Genomic DNA, 18,363 nt, shown 5'->3' with positions numbered 1-18,363 from the left:
TTTAACTTGAAATAATTTAAAACTTACACAAGAGTTTCAAGAAGCAGAGAACTCCCTTCTACCCTTCAGCCAAATTAGCTTTACCATCTCTGTCTATTATTCTAAATCATTTGAGAGTAGTTATAGATGCCATGCTGACTATTCCTAAATGCTTAAGCATGTATTTCTTAAGAAGGGCATTCTCTTACATAACAACAGAACAATTATTCAGAAAATTTAACATTGATACAATTTAATATACAATCCATATTCAGATTTCTGTAATTGTCTTAATGTGCTTTATAGCAACCCCTCCCTCAAATGCAGGATCACACACTGTATTTAGTTGTCATTCTCTTTAGTCCATTTCTTTTTCTTCTACCTGTTTTTTAATTTAAGTATAGTTGACATCACTTATTTCTTTTAAAATATGAAACTAATTTAATTTCTGAGAATTGGGTTCAAATGTTCAATTGTGTCCTTTCACAACCATGTGAAAACAAAACCTTGACACAAGAGATACGGAAAGCAGTTGCATTAAAATGTTGAAGTATGTTGTCTGTGGGTATTGTACTGTTTTCTCTATATTCAAAGTTTCTGTAGTGAAACATGTATTACTTTTTTTTTAAATGGTAAAACACATTGAAATTGCTTTACAAGTTTTGCTAGTAGCTAATAACAGTGCAAAGATTTAAAGATTGATAATGGGAAAAAGGAGACAGTGGCTTCTTAAGTCAGAATCATTTATGGTAGGACTTGACTTTCGTTTTCAAGCACTTCAAATATAATCTTAATTTTTTTTTTTTAAATGTTTTATTTATTTTTTCATGAGAGTCAGAGAGACAGAGAGGCAGAGACAGAGAGAGAAGCAGGCTCCCCGCCTAGCAGGGAGCCCGATGCGGGACTCGATCCCAGGACCCTAGGATCATGACCTGAGCCGAAGGCAGACGCTTAACCATCTGAGCCACCCAGGTGCCCTATAATCTTAATTTTTATATCATCTTAGGATCAAGCCTTTGGAGAGCTAGAAAAGAATAGTGATAAATTTCTACTTGGAACATCATCTTCGGAAAACAGTCAACCTGCTCATCTTCATGAACTCCTGTGTTCACTGCAGAAACAGCTGCTGGCATTTTGCCATATCAATAACATTAGTGAGGTATGTGATTCTTTGCCTTTTATGATGATCTCCCAGGGACCTTGAAACTCAGATATTTGGGTAAGCATGATATTTCTGTACCTTGAATCTTTCACAGTAGTAATTTAAGAACTTTCCCCCAGCAGAACTCAAGCAGCGTGGCGCTGCTTCATAAACATCTTCAGCTCTTGTTGCCTCATGCCACAGATATTTATTCACGCTCTGCAAATTTGCTCAAAGAAAGTCCTTGGAATGGCAGCGTTGGAGAAAAATTAAGAGGTGTGTTTGGTACTGGATTTGGCATTTAATCAGTGGTTGTAAAGCAAGAATTCTTAGCCTTCGCAAAGCCTTAAGAGACCTGAAACCTCTGAGTGGAATAGGAATGATCTTGACTCTCCTTCCTATTGAAGATCCCTTTGATTTTGGTTTGGGAGTGATGGTAACTGTGATTGATTGATAATGACTAATCTTCAGAGATGCTAATTGACATGAAAGAGCTCTAATTTAAAGATGTTTCAGTGATACTCAAAAAGATTAATTTTCCAGCTAACTGAGCATAGTAAAAAAAAATAAAATAGAAGTTCTTTCTTAAGAAAAAAAAGATTAATTTTAAATGGCATAAAGTGAATTTTTATCTGCTGTTTCTTTACCTTTCTTTAGCATTTGCCAGTGTTCCGCTTTCCTTCTTGAAATGCTTTCTTCTCTCTGGGTTTCTGTGTAGTCACAATCCTGTTTTGCCTTATATCACTCTGATCACTTTTTTTCAGTTGTTTCTTATAAGCTGTTTTTCCTTGGACATGCCCTTTAATGTGTAAGATCCTCAGAATTTTGCCTTCAGCCCTTTTTTCTCCCTGAATGATCTGATCTGGTCCCATTTCCTTTGACCACCACGTGTCTATTGATTTCCATATCTGCATCTGGCTGAGAACTCCTTTATCACACCAAAGCCTTTTCTAGTTACATCTTGGGTGTCTTTTCTTGGTTGTCTCAAAGGCAACTAAAATTCAGTATGTCTCTCCGAAACCACCTTATCTCTGAAGTTCCCCAACTGAATAAAGAAAGAAAGAAAAACTGAGAAACTAAAACCATTGCTTACTAGACACCTCCATTTTGTTGTTCCACAGGTATTTAAAATTTAATCTCTTCAAATGGAGCTCATCTCTGATGGTCCTTCCACCCCCAATACAATGAAATATGGAAATAAAATTAATTTAAAGCCAGTATAGATAAAAGACAGATGCTTTGAAGTGATCTTAATTTTTTTAAAAAAAAGTAAATTTGGTTTAAAAAATATAGTATGTAAAGATCATGAGGGTAGGAGTTTTTAGCTCTTTGCTCGTGGCTGTCTCCCTTTCACCTAGAACAGTGCCTGGTATGTTGTACCCAATAAATATTTCTTGAGTAAATCTAAAAATGAGGATAAATTTGTGAATGAGAAATTCATAATGCATTTTAAAGGGAAGCAGCTGTAATCCTTTGAATTTGTTGGCACAGGGATCTATGTGCTTTCCCACAAAGTGTCTGTTGGTGGTACTTTGTGAAAGTAAGTAAATACTAATACCACATCAGCTACCAGGTACATGTTCAACAAAGAGTTATCGAATTAGTATACTCTAGTTCTAGGCTAAAATAGTATTTTTTAGGTTTTTTTCTTTTTTAAGTTTGAAACAATTGATCCATGTTGAATTTCTTACCCTTCATAGATGTGATATACGTCTCAGCTGCAGGGAGTATGCTTTGCCAGATTGTTAACTCTCTACTGTTACTCCCCGTGTCAGTGGCACGGCCTCTGTTGAGTTACCTCCTCGACTTGTTGCCACCTCTTGATTGCCTTAATAGACTCCTGCCTGCTGCCGCTCTTTTAGAAGACCAAGAGTTACAGTGGCCTCTTCATGGTGAGTAAAGATAGTAAAACAACAAATAAGGCTTTTGGGAAAAGTTGTTCCTCTTGTGTGCATCAGGTGGGTCATATCTGATACTTGGGTGTTTCACATAATCAAAAGGTAAGGTTGTTATGGTCTAAGAATTTGTAGCCTAAAGGGCGACTGAGATGAGAAAACTCAAAAAGTTGCTCATATGTAAGTAACAGTGTCATAAATAGGGTCTATATGGTTATTAGGTTTGAATAGTATATTTCATTGATTCTGAGACACTTTTATTTTTTTCTTCAAATTTTGACATCGTTGAAATTAGGATACATCTTGTACTGGATAATAGGAAAGCATTCTTTCAAAGTTCAGTCAGCAGCATAGTGACACATTTTACAATCAATGGATTGATTTGATTAAAAAGTTCTATTTCTTAAATGAAAAGATCTTTAGTTTTAAATCTCTATTTGACAGTAAAATATTTAGTATTTTGGTTGGATGTATAGATAACTGAATGTGGAAGATGGAAATTGGGAGTCTATGTGTATGGGGTTTTTTTGTTTGTTTGTTTGTTTTTTAAGGAACTTTATAGGAAATAGCATTCTGATTTTAGGTATGACACTTGAATTCAGTCTTAATTTATAAAATGTTGATGATTTTGATATTCAGTTGGATATAGTTTTGAGTACTATGTCTAGAAAGCATTGTGTTTTTCCATTGAAGTCTATCATAAGGCTGTCAAAGGAGTTTGATTACTAAGTCTTAAAAACCTTTCAAGTGAGGCCACATGTTTTATTAGAAAGAATCCTGGACTAAGGCATAAAGCTAGTGACATGGCTGTATTATCTAGGATAGGTTGCTTATAATTTCTTAAGCCTTGGTTTCTTCTGGAAGGATTGGAATTGGACAAGATGACAATGAGGGCCTGTCTTTAACATTATATGGTTCTTTGACAGCTGGATTTAGATGAAGTCAGGTGTCAAGGTTACAGCTGTAGCAGGATGTTAATTAGGTTTTATATGGAGCCATTCCAGGTTTACTCTTCTTTTTCTAAAGCATGTCAGAACTTGTTAAGATTTACTCTTTCTGTGTTAGGTTGGATTTTTGCATCTATTGTCATTTTTACTACCACAGTTATCCTAATCTCATAGCATCAGTTTGGAGTCTTCCCTTTTTTCCCTTTGCTCTGAAATGATTTGTGTAAGATAGAGGATATCTTTTTTTGAAGGTTTAGAAGACTTCATCTATAAAACCACCTGGCATTTAGATAGACTCTGGCTATTAATTTTCTTACCTTAGTGGTTATTTTTCTTTTCTAGCTTTTTGTTTCTTCTCAGATCCATTTTGGAAGTTGATATTTTTCCAGAAAATGTCATTTTGTTTTTCAAATTTATTTTTTTTATTTTTTAAAGATTTTATTTATTTTTTTGAGAGAGAGCTAGAGCATGAGAGAGAGCATGAGCTGGGGGATAGGCCAATGAAGAGGGAGAGGCAGACTTCCCACTGAGTGGGGAGCCTGATGCGGGGCTTGATCCCAGGACCCTGGGATCATGACTTGAGCCGAAGGCAGATGCTTAACCGACTGAGCCACCCAGGTGCTCCTCAAATTTATTGGCATAAAATTGTTCATAGTACTCATTAACAGTTTTTTAAAAATCCCTAGTGTAACTGTGGTTACATCCTCTTTTTTATTCCTGATATTTGAATTTATGCCATCTTTTATTAGAAGTTTGTATATTTTAGGGGTGCCTGGGTGGCTCAGTCGGTTAAGCAGCTGCCTTCGGCTTAGGTCATGGTCCTGGGGCCCTGGGATTGAGCCCTGCGTCTGGCTCCCTGCTCAGCAGAGAGCCTGCTTCTCCCTTTCCCTCTACCTGCCACTCTGCCTACTTGTGCTCTCTCTCTATCTCTGTCAAATAAATAAATAAAATCTTAAAAAAAGCAAAACAAAAAAAGAAGTTTGTCCATTTTATCAGTCTTTTTAAATACTAGTTTTTGGCTTTGTTGATCTTCTTTGTTTTTCTTAAATGATTTGATTCACATCTGTTCCTATCTTTATGGCTAAGTATAGTTTTTCTTTTTTAAGTGAAGAATGAATAATAAGAAATCCTGGGTCTGGATTTTAGTACAAGACAGTTCTGAATTCGGGCCTTAAAAACATTAAACAATAATAAGTTGTCATTTTACTAGATCAGTTCTTGTATTGATTTTGGAGGGATGAGCTGCCTCAAGTACTCACTGTTATGGTGAAATTTGATCTGGATAATGAAAAGTAGGAATAGAATCCCTTGGGACATTTCTGTCATAGATACTGTTTTAATGTTTGTCTTAAAATTATTGTAACTCCACAAGGGAAATTTATTTGATGGCAAACTCATTTGAATATATTTTAAGTTAGCCTAGTAAAGAGAATATATACGGATAGTGTTATAATTTATGTTTTCAATGTAAAATTAGTTTGCTTCATTGTCTTACTGCAATGCAATAGAAATGAGAAAGATTGAGACTCCTGAATACCAGATAAGACACAAGTACTAATGATTTTGTCTTTAGGAGGGCCAGAACTGATTGATCCCGCTGGCGTGCCGTTACCTCAGCCAGCCCAGTCCTGGGTGTGGCTTGTGGATCTGGAAAGGACAATTGCTCTCCTTATTGGGCGGTGTCTTGGTGGTATGCTTCTGGGCTCCCCTGTGTCTCCAGAGGAACAGGACACTGCATATTGGATGAAAACACCACTTTTTAGTGATGGTGTAGAAATGGACACCCCTCAGTTAGGTAATGTGCTTCTCTACAGTGTTTAAAATACATGCTTGTGTTTGTATCTTCTTTGGAGATTTCTCTTATTCTGGGTTTGCTGAATAGAGAACTGATAGCAAACAAGTGAAACATTAGCTGGGTGGGGGATCTGAGATTGTGACTTGGAGCCCTTAGAAGTTAAATCCTGCAGCACTGTGTAGTGAGAAGAGCCTCCAAACTAGGGCAGTGTAGGTCTGGTCCCACCCTGTCATTATTTATCACTCATTTTTGGCAAGTCATTTAACTTATAAGAGTGGGAATACGCTTGATTCCTTGTTTTCTGGGGCTTGGAAGTTACGAAAGTGCTTCATAGAATGTAAAGCTCTGTAACGTTACCAGGACTTGTCAGTGTTCAGTTTTCAAACACCTCCCAGATGTGAGTGGCAATCTCTTCTCCTCCCAGCCTATCCTACTTTCATGCTGGTGTTACCTTGTACGTTTCCACATTTTTTCCTCCCCATTTATGGTGCCTTTGGGGTTTCTCTTTCCTGCCTCATCTCCCATTTGTCTTCTTTGCTGGTAGGCTATCTCTCAGACTGTCTGAACATGAAGATTTCTCCAGTTCCTGAACAGGTGATCTGGTTGTTTTAGGACTGGCCCTTTAATCTCTCTGGGCCTATAATTTTGATCCATAAAATAAGGAGCTGATTAGATAGCCTGTGTGGTCTTATTGACTTAAAATTCATTGTTCCTCTGATGGGAGAAAGAGACTCCGAGAGAGAGTGCCTAAGAAGAAAGTCCAAGAGAAATCTTATTCTAAGAGAATCTCAATTGAGAGGGAGAAGAAAAATTGAAACCAAGACAAAAATCGCATATTCTGCTTTGGGTTTGGAGGGTTGGGGAGTGGGAGTGAGAAGAACTACTGAAGATTTTCCTCCTTTTCCAAATAGAGAGTATATATTCATCATTTCATTTATGAACGAGACAGTGATTCTGGCCGTGGTTGTTGAATGCTAGACTGGTACTTAAGATACAGTTGTATCAAGAAAAGTAAAATGGTTTTTCAGGGAATGTTTCACATTATAAACATGGTTCCAGTGCTGTCAGTGTTTAGTTCTGTGATAGTTGAAATGTCCTCTTGAGGACAAAAGTATCTTTATCTCTACCTTCCTCATATTTCTATTATATTTACTTTAGTGAATTAATTGGCCTTTAGTATGAATAAATTTCAGTTTTAATGTTATCTTTCAGTTTTTAAAATTATAAAATCATGAAGCTATTAAAATATTACATTTTAGGTTTAAATACTTGCATGTATTAGGAAAAGGGTATTGTCCTTTGTAAAATTGTAAATACAGGATAATTCAGTTATATTATGGGTTAAATTGACTTTTGGTATTAACCCCCAAACCTATCATTTAGCTATTTTTTTTGTAATGGAAAATGAATTCTGAATGCCAAAATGTCCCATTAAAAAGTTAGGAATCACTTGAACAAATGTAAATATCAGTAGAGAAACTGTTCATGGTATCTTTGCTCTCTCTTGAGTCATACTTAACTGATTATTTTCCCTTAAGTCTAGAAAAAAGAAAAAGTTTTTGTCTAGTCTCTTTCCCAGTGGTCCCATGTTTCTCAGTGAGGACATCATTCCATTTTGAACAAAAGAGTTCTCCAGACCTGTGCTACACACATAGGACATGTAGCTTCCCTGGCGCCTGCCTACCAGCATGCCAGAACTCCTCCCTGGGGGTTACATTTGGTCACACATCCTTCTGGAGGAGATTTAAGGGGTGGTGATATTACTTCTCATTGAGAAGTGTTAAAGGACTTTACCTTTGTACATCTACTTAAAATGGTTTGAAATGTATTATTAAATATGGATTAAATAAAAGTGATAAGATTTTATTTGTAGCACCAAAATTGTTCAGGCTTAAAATCGGCTCTTGAATAATTATTTTTAGATAAATGTATGAGTTGCCTGTTAGAAGTAGCTCTTTCAGGCAACGAAGAACAGAAGCCTTTTGATTACAAACTACGGCCTGAAATTGCTGTGTATGTAGACTTGGCATTGGGTTGTTCAAAAGAGCCTGCGAGAAGCCTTTGGATCAGCATGCAGGATTATGCTGTTAGTAAAGGTAAGATGAAGAGGACAAAGTTGGTAAATATGGAGATAGCTTATAATATTGACTAATATATATGTAATATATGTAAATCAAAAGTAACAGGGATCACTCTATTACTTTTTTTATAGAAAAAAGTATTTTACAAATAACATTAAACAAATTTCTTTTTCCTCTTTGTGTAAAATACTCTTAAGTATATATCCCACTTTAAGCAAACCTACCGTGCAAGATTTATATAAAAGACAAATCCAGAGGCAAACATTTTACTGAAAGAGTCCCTGCAGTACAAATGAGTCTGGTTTAAGAGTCTGTTTAATGAATCTCTTCCCTTTGCAAGTCCTGGGGTAAGAACTAGAGGGATGTATATGTAGAAGTCTAAGCTCTAGGCCTGGTCATTTTCCTTCTCTGTAAAACACTTGCTTCCTACAGAGTGCTGGTGAAGCTATCAATTTGAAATAAGATAAACTATGAAGTACAGTAGTAAAGTGCTATGCAAGTATGTAGTGGTATTTCAGTTTCCAATATTAATTGATTAATAAAATAAACTTTACAAGTTTTCAAAAGATCACCTGATTTCTTTTTAGTTCCCATGTTTTTAACAGTGACCTTGATTGTTCAGAATCCCGTATATGTAAGTTGTCTTTCTCCATGGTATTTTTTCTTGTCATATTTTTAGTTTCCACCTCTTTCTTTGAATTGTCTTCCTCCTGTGATAAAAATGGTAAAAGTAGATACATTTTTACCTTTTATTGTCTTTTATTTCGTGTAATAAAAATGAAATGAGGTGCATATTGTTCGGATCTTTAAAATAACATTGAGATGTGATACCTTTGAAAGTTTAATTTCATCCAGTTTACCATTCATATATCGTTCATGCGTTCTATATTGTGTTGACTTCAAGCAGAAGTAGAAAAGTATGGTAATGGAGGAGGAAAAAAATGTACTTTCTAAGTTGTATTCTCTGATATTCTCTCATACTTGCATTCATTTGCTTGGAATGTGCAGTTAGGTTTTCTTTTATATCATCTTGTTAATTGCAGTTAGAACCTTAAAAAGCTAGATATAAACATAAAATGAATTAAAAACTCATTTTATGGCTCCATTTCCTGAATTGCTTATATATTGCAGCTTAGACTATACCTAGAATAGTGGAAACATTCTGTAGTGCTAGATATGATATGACCATAACTTTAATGAAGGAAAGAACCCATTACTTTAAAAATTGTATAGGAGTATAATCTACTAATGTGGAAACACAGCAGAGGGCCTTACTTTCGTTTACATTTTAAATTGAGTATTAGCTTCCTTGAAATGGGTCATGTTTGATGTTAGGTCATAGCAGCTGTCAGAATAGCAAGCATTCCCTTGGAACAGATGATTTCTCATGAACCTAATGTGGAAAAATTTTTATGTAATATAGTCTATCATTTTAAGATTCTCTGTGGCCTATAAATTTTCTTAAAATCAGGCATGTTTATATTGTCAGGGTTTTTGTTTTGTTTTGTTTTGCCTGTAAAATAGGTAGGTCTGAATTTAGTTTTTTTCCCTAAGCATACAGAAATGACTGGAAAACCAAGATGTAAAATTTTATCTCTTGAGATAGGAGTTTTAAGAAGGTATTAAGAACAAATAAACTTAACTTGGGGCTTGATATTTTCCATGAGTGTTTTTTGTTTGTTTGGTTTTATTTTTAAGTAGCATGGTAAATCTGTCAAATTAACAAGAGTTTAACAGACAATAAACCTCCCACCCCCATTTGGAATCTACCAAATGTACTACATTTTTAAAATACAGTACTAGTATGCCAGCATGGAATTAAAGAAAACAGCTGCCTAGTGCTCATCATCTAATGCTGTGATTTTAGTTTTCTATTGCATGTACTCATGTGTGTCCAAATGTTTCATTTCTTACCCCATGCATTTCATTTTATTAATGGTATTCACAATATCTAATTCATGGCTTCAAATACCAGATATGTCCTCTCTTGACTAGTTTACTCAATATCTCCACGAGGATGCTTAAAAGACAGTACTCAAAACCATACTTCTGATTTCAGCTCCTTGTTTTCCAAAAGTATTCTTCCTGTCTCAGTAAATGCCAACCACATTCTAAGTACATTTCTAGTCAACTTTGACTTCTCTTGTATTCGCACATCTGATCAGTCAACAAATCCTGTCAGCTCTGCCTTTCAAACGCATTTGGAATCTGACCATTTCTCACTATCTCCGCTGTTACTGCTTTGGTCTGAGCCATCATCATTTCTCACCTGAATTACTGCAATACTGCTGTTCCTGTCTAGTTCACCACTCAGCAGTCAGAGTCTGCCTTTTAAAACACGAGTCAGATCATATTGTATCTCTGTTCAAAGCCTTCTAATGGTGCTTCCCATTTCCCTCAGAGTAAAATCTAAAGGACTTGCAGTGCCTCCAAGGCCCTGTATGATCTGGTCTCCAGCCAACTTTCTAATGTCTCCTGCCACTTGTGCATGCACGCCTTGTTCCAGCCACAGTGGCCTCCTTGAACCTGACCTCCTTGAACCTGCCTCAGGGCCTCTACACTAGTTTTTTCTGAGGGGACACTGTTTCTGTATGGCACCTTACCTAACTTTGTCTACATCTCTGCTCACTTGTACCTTATCCAAGACCTTTGCAAACCAGCCTATATAAAATAGTAATCCCACACTGCTTTATTTTTCTCTGTAGCACTTTTCTGTCGTATTAATTTTTGTATTTATTAGTGCCCCTCTCCCCCAGCTAGAAAATAAACTCTGTGAGATCAGGGACTTAGTTTTGTTAACTGCTGTATCCCTAGCACAAGGAACAATATCTGGTATCTAGTAGGTGCATTTGTTAAATAATGTTCAGGAAAATGATACTATTCAGATGTTGGATTACTAAAAAAAATTACTCTGAACTGTTTTCTGAGCCCTTTTAAATGTCAATGCATCATTTTTGTTTTCAGATTGGGACAGTGCAACTTTAAGTAATGAGTCACTCTTGGACACTGTGTCTAGATTTGTTCTTGCAGCACTTCTGAAACACACAAATTTACTTAGCCAAGCATGTGGAGAAAGCCGGCAAGTAACTTAAAACTATCCTCAGACAAACATTTGCTCTCATGATGTTAGAAATTAGGTAACTTTTCTATTTTGGTTCTTTATTTAGATATCAACCTGGTAAAAGCTTATCAGAAGTGTACCGTTGTGTGTACAAAGTTCGAAGTCGTTTACTTGCTTGCAAGAACCTTGAACTTATTCAGACCAGGTCATCATCACGAGACAGATGGGTAAAGTTGGAAATCAGTTAATTTCTGTTTTTCTGCAAGCTGTGAGAGAGAGCTACCATATTGGTTTATGCGAGGAAAAAAAATGTGCTTTGATTATTGCAGATGTTCAATAAATATTGAGTACATACTTCTTTATATAGTTAAAAACTTGGATGAGTAAAAGATTTGGGGTTTATTTAACCCACATTTATCAAGTGATATGGCTGCTAAGAAAGTTTGTATATTCATAGGCTGTATAAGTAATAACAAATTGCATTGCGCAAAGCATATGAAATATTATTCCTTTATTTTATGCTGATTAGACCATATTTGAATTATCCTGTTTAACTTGGGACATTAACAAAAGCTGCCTTGGATTGCTGAAAGGTCTAAAAGTCACATTATATAAGAAGTGGAAGTGTCAAAAATGTTTAGCCTAGGGAAATGAAAGAGGGAGTCACTTGATAGCTGCCTTAAAAATGAAGCTTCCCTGTAGCAGAGGAAATAAGTGAGTTTCTTGTTCCAGAGGGCATAGGTAGCACCTAAGGGTCACAATTGAATGGAGAATCACTGTTAGCTGAATATAAGGAAGAGAACCTTCTCCTAATTAGAGTTGTCCACCACTGGTGGTTAAGATTGAAACTTTTTCTTAAGACTGCTCCAAAAGTGGGACGCCTGAGTGGTTCAGTCAGTTAAGTCCGATTCTTGGTATCAGCTCAGGTCTTGATCTCAGGGTCATGAGATTGAGCCCAGCATAGGGCTTCACACAGGGCATGGAGCCTGCTTGGCATTCTCTCTCTCTCTCCCCCCCACCCCCCTCTGCCCCTCACCCTGCATGTGCTCTCGCGCATGCTCTCTCTCTCTCTAGAAAAACAAAGAAAAAAAGGAATGCTCCAGAAGTTTTTCTTGCAACAGAAGTAGGTGATTTCTAAAGTGCTTGGTAATCCTGATAACATGATCCTGTAATTATAAGCCTGGATTATACATCACCTTCAGAAATGCTTACTTTAAAACTTTATACATTAGATGCTTTGTACTCTGTTATTGAGATCTTAGATTTTAAAAACCAAAGTCTATCTCTGCATTAGTATTATAGTGTTCTTTTGGCATGCACTGATTTAATATTTGAGGATCTATTTGTTAGTGACCTTGAAAGTCCATGAAATGTATTAATTTGCCATTTTGTTGTGGCCCAGATTTGAAACTTCGTATTATGGGGATAGGTGACTTACACGTTGTATGAGTCTGACTGACTGCTCAGTATCCCCATCTGTATGAAATTCTTAAGTTATTTACTGGCTGTCAATCACAAAATAACTTTTTTTTTTTTTTTTAATTTTATTTTTTTATTTGTCAGAGAGAGAGAGCACAGCAGAGAGACCGGCAGGCAGAGGGAGAAGCAGGCTCCCTGCTGAGCAAGGAGTCCGATGCGGGACTCGATCCCAGGACCCTGAGATCATGACCTGAGCTGAAGGCAGACGCTTAACCAGCTGAGCCACCCAGGCGTCCCAATCACAAAATAACTTTTATTATGCATTAAATAAAATTTTTCACTTGTACTTTATACTAAAATTTGTGGGGGAGACGATATATACTATTATGGTATTCGTGAGGCTCTTAATATCTGTTGCAAGGACTCTGTCCTCTAGATGACTGCTAGGTAGCTTAACCACTGTGGGAAATAATACTAATTTCTAATTTTTTATTTTTCAGGGGAAAACAAAGTAAAGAAAACATTTTTAAATTAAAAAAAAAAACAATACTGTTTGTATAACTGAAATTTGCTAAGAGAGAGAGCTTAAATATTCTCACAAAAAAAAAAAAAAAAGTTAAATACTGTTTTAAATTAGAATTGTTAAACATTTATACAGAGTAATAATAACATATACAGCCTGAGGGAGACTGGATGGTATAAAAATTCATGTTCTTAAATTACCTTTTATGCTTGGTTTTACAGTCAACTCATTTTAAGTTGTAGCTCTGTAGGAGTTTATAGCTGAATAGCAATATAAATTTGAATCAACTTATAACATGACATTCTAATCAAATATTGAGGATAGGAGGGCCTATAGGTGTCTCTGTACATATTTTGTGTACATACATTCTTTCTAACCTTTTCAGACTTATCCAGTGTATCTTTTGGGTTTTTGTAGTAAAATTCATATGTTATTGATATTAGCAGTATTTTCCATGATAAAGAAGTTAAGGTTTTAATAAAATTTTCTGAGTTTTTGAAAAAAATATTCAGTGTAGCTTTTATTGTTTCTTTAAGGTCTCGGAAAACCAAGACTCTGCAGATGTTGATCCTCAGGAGCATTCATTTACCCGGACCATTGATGAAGAAGCTGAAATGGAAGAACAGGCTGAGCGAGACCGGGAGGAGGGGCATCCCGAGCCAGAGGATGAAGAAGAAGAACGGGAACATGAAGTGATGACAGCCGGCAGTGAGTACACCCTTCTTACTTCACAGATACACATTGTGGCATTCTTCATGTCAGGGGAACTGACTGGAGAAGAGAAAAGCAAAAATTTCTCTATGGGTTTTCTAAAAGGATCTAATATTCTACTGGTGATCTCAATTTACATTAGCTAATGTTTCAGCTCTTAAAACTGTGCTAGTTCCATTTTGAAGCTATTGGATTGCATGTTTGGGGCTGAAAAGCTCTGAAAGCAGGCTTTTAGAAATAGTAACTGTTCCACTGAGTCTTATGCATGACATGATGCCCATGAGTGATTGGATATTGTCATTCAGAGTTTGTTTTCGAGGGTACCAGTTTGTCCATAGGCCTGGCCAACCTCTGTGTGGTGAGGAAGAGAGGCCCTTTCTGCACTTACTAGGAGAGCCTAGTTATTTTTTATATGTTACACTTTTAAAATTATAAATTTCACCCACTGACTACAGCCATGGTCAGTAGAGAGCAAGAATATACATGAGAATACTATTGGCTGGGTGAATAACACTTTTAATACTTGTATATTCCAAGGCAACAGATAATTTTTAAAGGTAATCATTTAGATGTTTAAAAGGAAATATCAGTGCTTTTAAACACTTGTTAGTATCTTTTGAGTGATTTGGCTATTTCAAGTTAAAATGTTTATTCACTTTGTAGACTAAAATATTATGGCTAGCTGTGCATTTGGTATTAGGATTGTCTGTATATGTCAATTTGATACTTATTTTATTATCAATTTATTTGTGTTCTGCATACTTCTAAAAATGATTTGGAGGTGGCCCCAAACCAAAAACCATTAAAAAAAAAACCAGAGGAAAAAGGGGATTGGAGATGGGGAGGGAGAATAATTATATTTTAAAAACCTAGGCTGAAGGAACTTTTGCAGTTAAACTTAAAACTTAGTTTAGAAATTCTGGAAAGCGGGTGCCTGGGTGGCTCAGTTGGTTAAGCGACTGCCTTCGGCTCAGGTCATGATCCTGGAGTCCCAGGATCGAGTCCCGCATCAGGCTCCCTGCTCGGCAGGGAGTCTGCTTCTCCTTCTGACCCTCCCCCCTCTCATGCTCTCTGTCTCTCATTCTCTCTCTCTCAAATAAATAAATAAAATCTTAAAAAAAAAAAAAAAAGAAAAGAAATTCTGGAAAGCAAAGTCCAAAGGGGAAAACACAGTAACAAAATATAACCCTCAGTTATAGTAAAAGAAAGCATAATAGTCGTCCAGGGAGTAGTAATTTTTAAACCAGCTATGGTTTCTGAGCACCTGTATTACCTGCTGGGCACTGGGTGAAATGCTTCTCATAGATTAGCTGATAATCCTCACAACAGTCTAATGAGATGCACACTAGTCCTTACCCTTTCTTAAAGGTGGGCAAACTGAGGTGTAAGGAGGCAAAATTATGTGCCTAGGGCCACCATTAGTAGCAGCTGGAATTAGAGTGAGATATGCCCAAAATTCCAGTGACCATTCTCTTAATTACTTTAAGTGATTTCCAGCTTTGTACTCTTGAGTTTGTTGCTGTGATTTTTGCAGAAAATGAGAGACTTTAAACAGCATATGAAAACATTGCTATAATAATTCTATAAAATATACATATAAAATCCATTTTTAAAGTGTGTACTTCGGTATTAAGAGATGAATCTAGTATTTTACCAACTTTTCTGCTTGGATTCCTAATAAGAATACTGTTTTCACTCAAAATTTGAGCAAAAAATTCATTTCCTATTGTGAAGTATCTACCACTGCATCAGAACCTTATTAAACTCAGTGATTTTACACTTGTGAATTGGGAAGGGCTGGTATCAGACAGACATTCTTGGTGATGCCACTTGACTCTGGAGGCAGTCTTGGCTGTGTATGATAACCATATTCAGTTTCAGCAAAGAACTTTAGTGGTTGTACTTTTTTTAATGTGTTTGAGATACAGCAAAGTGTAGATGTCAGGAATTATATAGACTTTAGAAGGGGAAAGGGGGCTTTTCATAACTAATGCAACTTAAATTTTTGTTTCTTTTGTAACCTGACATTTGCCGTACCAAGGTTACGAACATCTCAGAACTAATGCAGTTATTTTTATCTAACCCCGTAGTTTTGAGACTTTAGTGGACCTCAAAATCAGCTAGAAGATCTGTTAAAACACAGATTGCTGGCCCCATGCCTATAGTTTCTGATTCAGAAAGTCTGGGATGAGCCCAGTAATTTGCATTTCTAACAAGTACCCAGATAACGTTGATGCTTCTGGTCTGGGGCCACACTTTGGAAAGCACTGATCTAACTCATTAATAAGAGTAGAAATAGAATAAATCAAATCTAAATTCTGTAAAGTCATAGGTATTTCCTTTTGTAAGTTTTGGTGAAGTTTAATATTTTACATGTATTTAATATAATTTTAACTTAGTAACTATCTGTATTTAATGTCTAAAAAGTAATTTTTCCCTCTTTCAGTAAGTTTTGATCCAAACTTTATGACTATTTTTATTGTTATTTTCTTTGCTCTTCTCTCCCCATGTGTTAAGACCTTGTTTTTGTGTTGCATGTTACAGAAATCTTTCAGTGTTTCCTCTCAGCCCGTGAAGTAGCTCGTAGCCGAGATCGAGATAGAATGAACAGTGGGGCAGGGTCTGGGGCTCGAGCTGATGATCCACCTCCTCAGTCTCAGCAAGAGCGAAGGGTCAGCACAGACCTTCCTGAGGGTCAGGATGTATACACTGCTGCCTGCAACTCTGTGATCCATCGGTGTGCCCTGTTAATATTAGGAGTAAGTCCTGTGATTGATGAGCTTCAGAAGCGAAAGGAAGAAGGACAGTTGCAGCAGCCTTCAACAAGTGCCTCTGAAGGGGGTGGACTTATGACCAGGTGGGACTGACTAGAAACTTAAAATATTACTCTACCCCCTTTGTTACTTTATGCATTGAAATACTTTATTCTCGAAGATGTGGTGGTCTTCTGAAATTAATACAGACACAGAGGAGGAAATACAAATTGAGTAGGGTGAAATAACGTATTAATGTATTAAATTAATGTAAAGAGTGATGCTGATTCAGCCTGGAACATACATTTCTGATTAAACGAGGCACAATTTTTCATACATATAAACAACAGCAGTTGACAAACATATGAAGTTATTTGCAGCATCTCTGTACTGTAGTGGCATGCAAATTATTTTGGTGTAATTATAAAGGGCTTTGTGCTTAGGCAAGAGTCAGGATTTCCCATTGACAGATACAGTTACTCCTCACTGTATGTGTGTATTATCTCTATGCTGCTAGTTCCATTCAATTTTATGTTCACTAACAATCCCAAATTGAAAAACTTTTCTTTGTGCATGTGAGACAGGAGTGAAAGTCTTACTGCAGAGAGCCGGCTAGTCCACGCAAGTCCAAATTATAGACTGATCAAATCAAGGAGTGAATCTGATTTGTCTCAGCCTGAATCAGATGAAGAGGGTTACGCACTGGTAGGTATACCTAGATTCAGTAAAGAGGGATTTTTGTTTTCAGGGTATAGATACATAAGACTTTGGTGACAGTAAGTAATATATGTTTGTCTTAGACATATAAGAGCTTTTTAAAAAAGAACTTTTCAGGGGCGCCTGGGTGGCTCAGTCAAGTAAGCGTCTGCCTTCGGCTCAGGTCATGATTCTCCGGTCCTGGGATCGAGTCCCACATCGGGCTCCCTTCTCGGCGGGGAGCCTGCTTCTCCCTCTCCCTCTGCCTGCCGCTCTGCCTACTTGTGATCTCTCTCTCTCTCTCTCTGTGTCAAATAAATAAATAAAATCTTAAAAAATAAAATAAAGTAAAAAAGAACTTTTAAGAGAAATAAGATAACTATATTGCATAGATATTTGCCACCTATATGTTAATGACTCTCAGATTTCTATCTTTAGCTCTGACTTCTTCCTAAACCCCAAATTCATATATCTGACTCTTTGATGGACATTCCACCTGAACAAGTGAGGTTACCCCAATCTTAACGTATCCAAAAATAAATTGATCTTTCTCTTAAATCTTCTTGTCTTATATTCCCTTAGTAGGTGGTATTATTAACTACCCAGGATTCATCCTTTTCTTTTCCTTATTTTCTCATCTTTGCAAACTCCCACACTCCCTATACTTCAGTTAGTCAAGTCTTGAAAATTTTACCCTTAATATATTTCTAATATGTCCTTTCCACCCCTTTTGCCACTGTTCTGTTTCAAACTTTCCTTCTCTTCTGCTTGAACTAGTCCAGAAGCCTCCAAACCTCTTGTTTTGTGCCCATCGTATTCATATATTTCACACGTCTGTTTATATCTCCTCTACTTAAAATCTTTCAGTAGCTCTCAGTTACCTACCCAGAAATCCTCAGGACCTGGACTACAGGCAAGATGGTGATTTACCTAAAAAGTAGGAAGTAAAGTATGCTATAGTGTGACAGGTAAATTATAGTGTGAAAACTGTCTAAGAGATTCCTTCTATTTGAGTAGCTTTGGACTTGGAGTTCATAGCTAGATTTTTAGTTTGACTGTTCCTCTGTCTTGTACGTGAATAAACTATATGTGTTACTTGACTTCTCTGGGCCTTAGTGTTCCAGAGAATTGTGTGATAGGAGATTATTAGTGCCTGTTGTGTTGATGGCAATGTGTGAGACTTGGCTTCTGGCCTTGATTCTACTTCTGAAGACCTGTGAGACTGTGGTCATGTCACACGACAGCTTGAACAGAAACTCTGGTTTTTTGGACTGAGTGGTCCATAAGCTCCATTTTTAGCTCTGAAATTTCTCTGTTGTGTGAATTGAGATGATGGATATGAAAATATTTTTGAAAGGTATA

At 36.6% G+C, this 18,363-nt stretch overlaps 1 protein-coding gene across 15 annotated transcripts in view; it reads left to right on the top strand.

Moving 5' to 3' along the window:
- The window catches only part of HERC1 (HECT and RLD domain containing E3 ubiquitin protein ligase family member 1), a 188,049-nt gene that overhangs the window by 75,362 nt on the left and 94,324 nt on the right, over positions 1–18,363 (top strand). For 12 of the 15 annotated variants that reach the window (XM_032417640.1, XM_032417641.1, XM_032417651.1 and 9 more), the window contains 10 exons: positions 986–1,138; positions 1,261–1,396; positions 2,821–3,012; positions 5,536–5,757; positions 7,680–7,853; positions 10,803–10,917; positions 11,006–11,126; positions 13,378–13,549; positions 16,070–16,409; positions 16,890–17,010. In XM_032417640.1, the coding sequence (XP_032273531.1) occupies positions 986–1,138; positions 1,261–1,396; positions 2,821–3,012; positions 5,536–5,757; positions 7,680–7,853; positions 10,803–10,917; positions 11,006–11,126; positions 13,378–13,549; positions 16,070–16,409; positions 16,890–17,010 (1,746 nt within the window). The remainder of the gene's footprint in view (positions 1–985; positions 1,139–1,260; positions 1,397–2,820; positions 3,013–5,535; positions 5,758–7,679; positions 7,854–10,802; positions 10,918–11,005; positions 11,127–13,377; positions 13,550–16,069; positions 16,410–16,889; positions 17,011–18,363) is intronic. The other 3 variants (XM_032417652.1, XM_032417642.1, XM_032417647.1) reach the window with 3 other exon arrangements.

This window comes from Phoca vitulina, unplaced genomic scaffold (assembly GCF_004348235.1).
Source record: "Phoca vitulina isolate PV1807 unplaced genomic scaffold, GSC_HSeal_1.0 scaffold20, whole genome shotgun sequence".
NCBI classification, from domain to species: Eukaryota; Metazoa; Chordata; class Mammalia; order Carnivora; family Phocidae; genus Phoca; species Phoca vitulina.
Note: the sequence above shows the minus strand (reverse complement) of the source record. Positions and strands in the feature narration are given on the sequence as shown.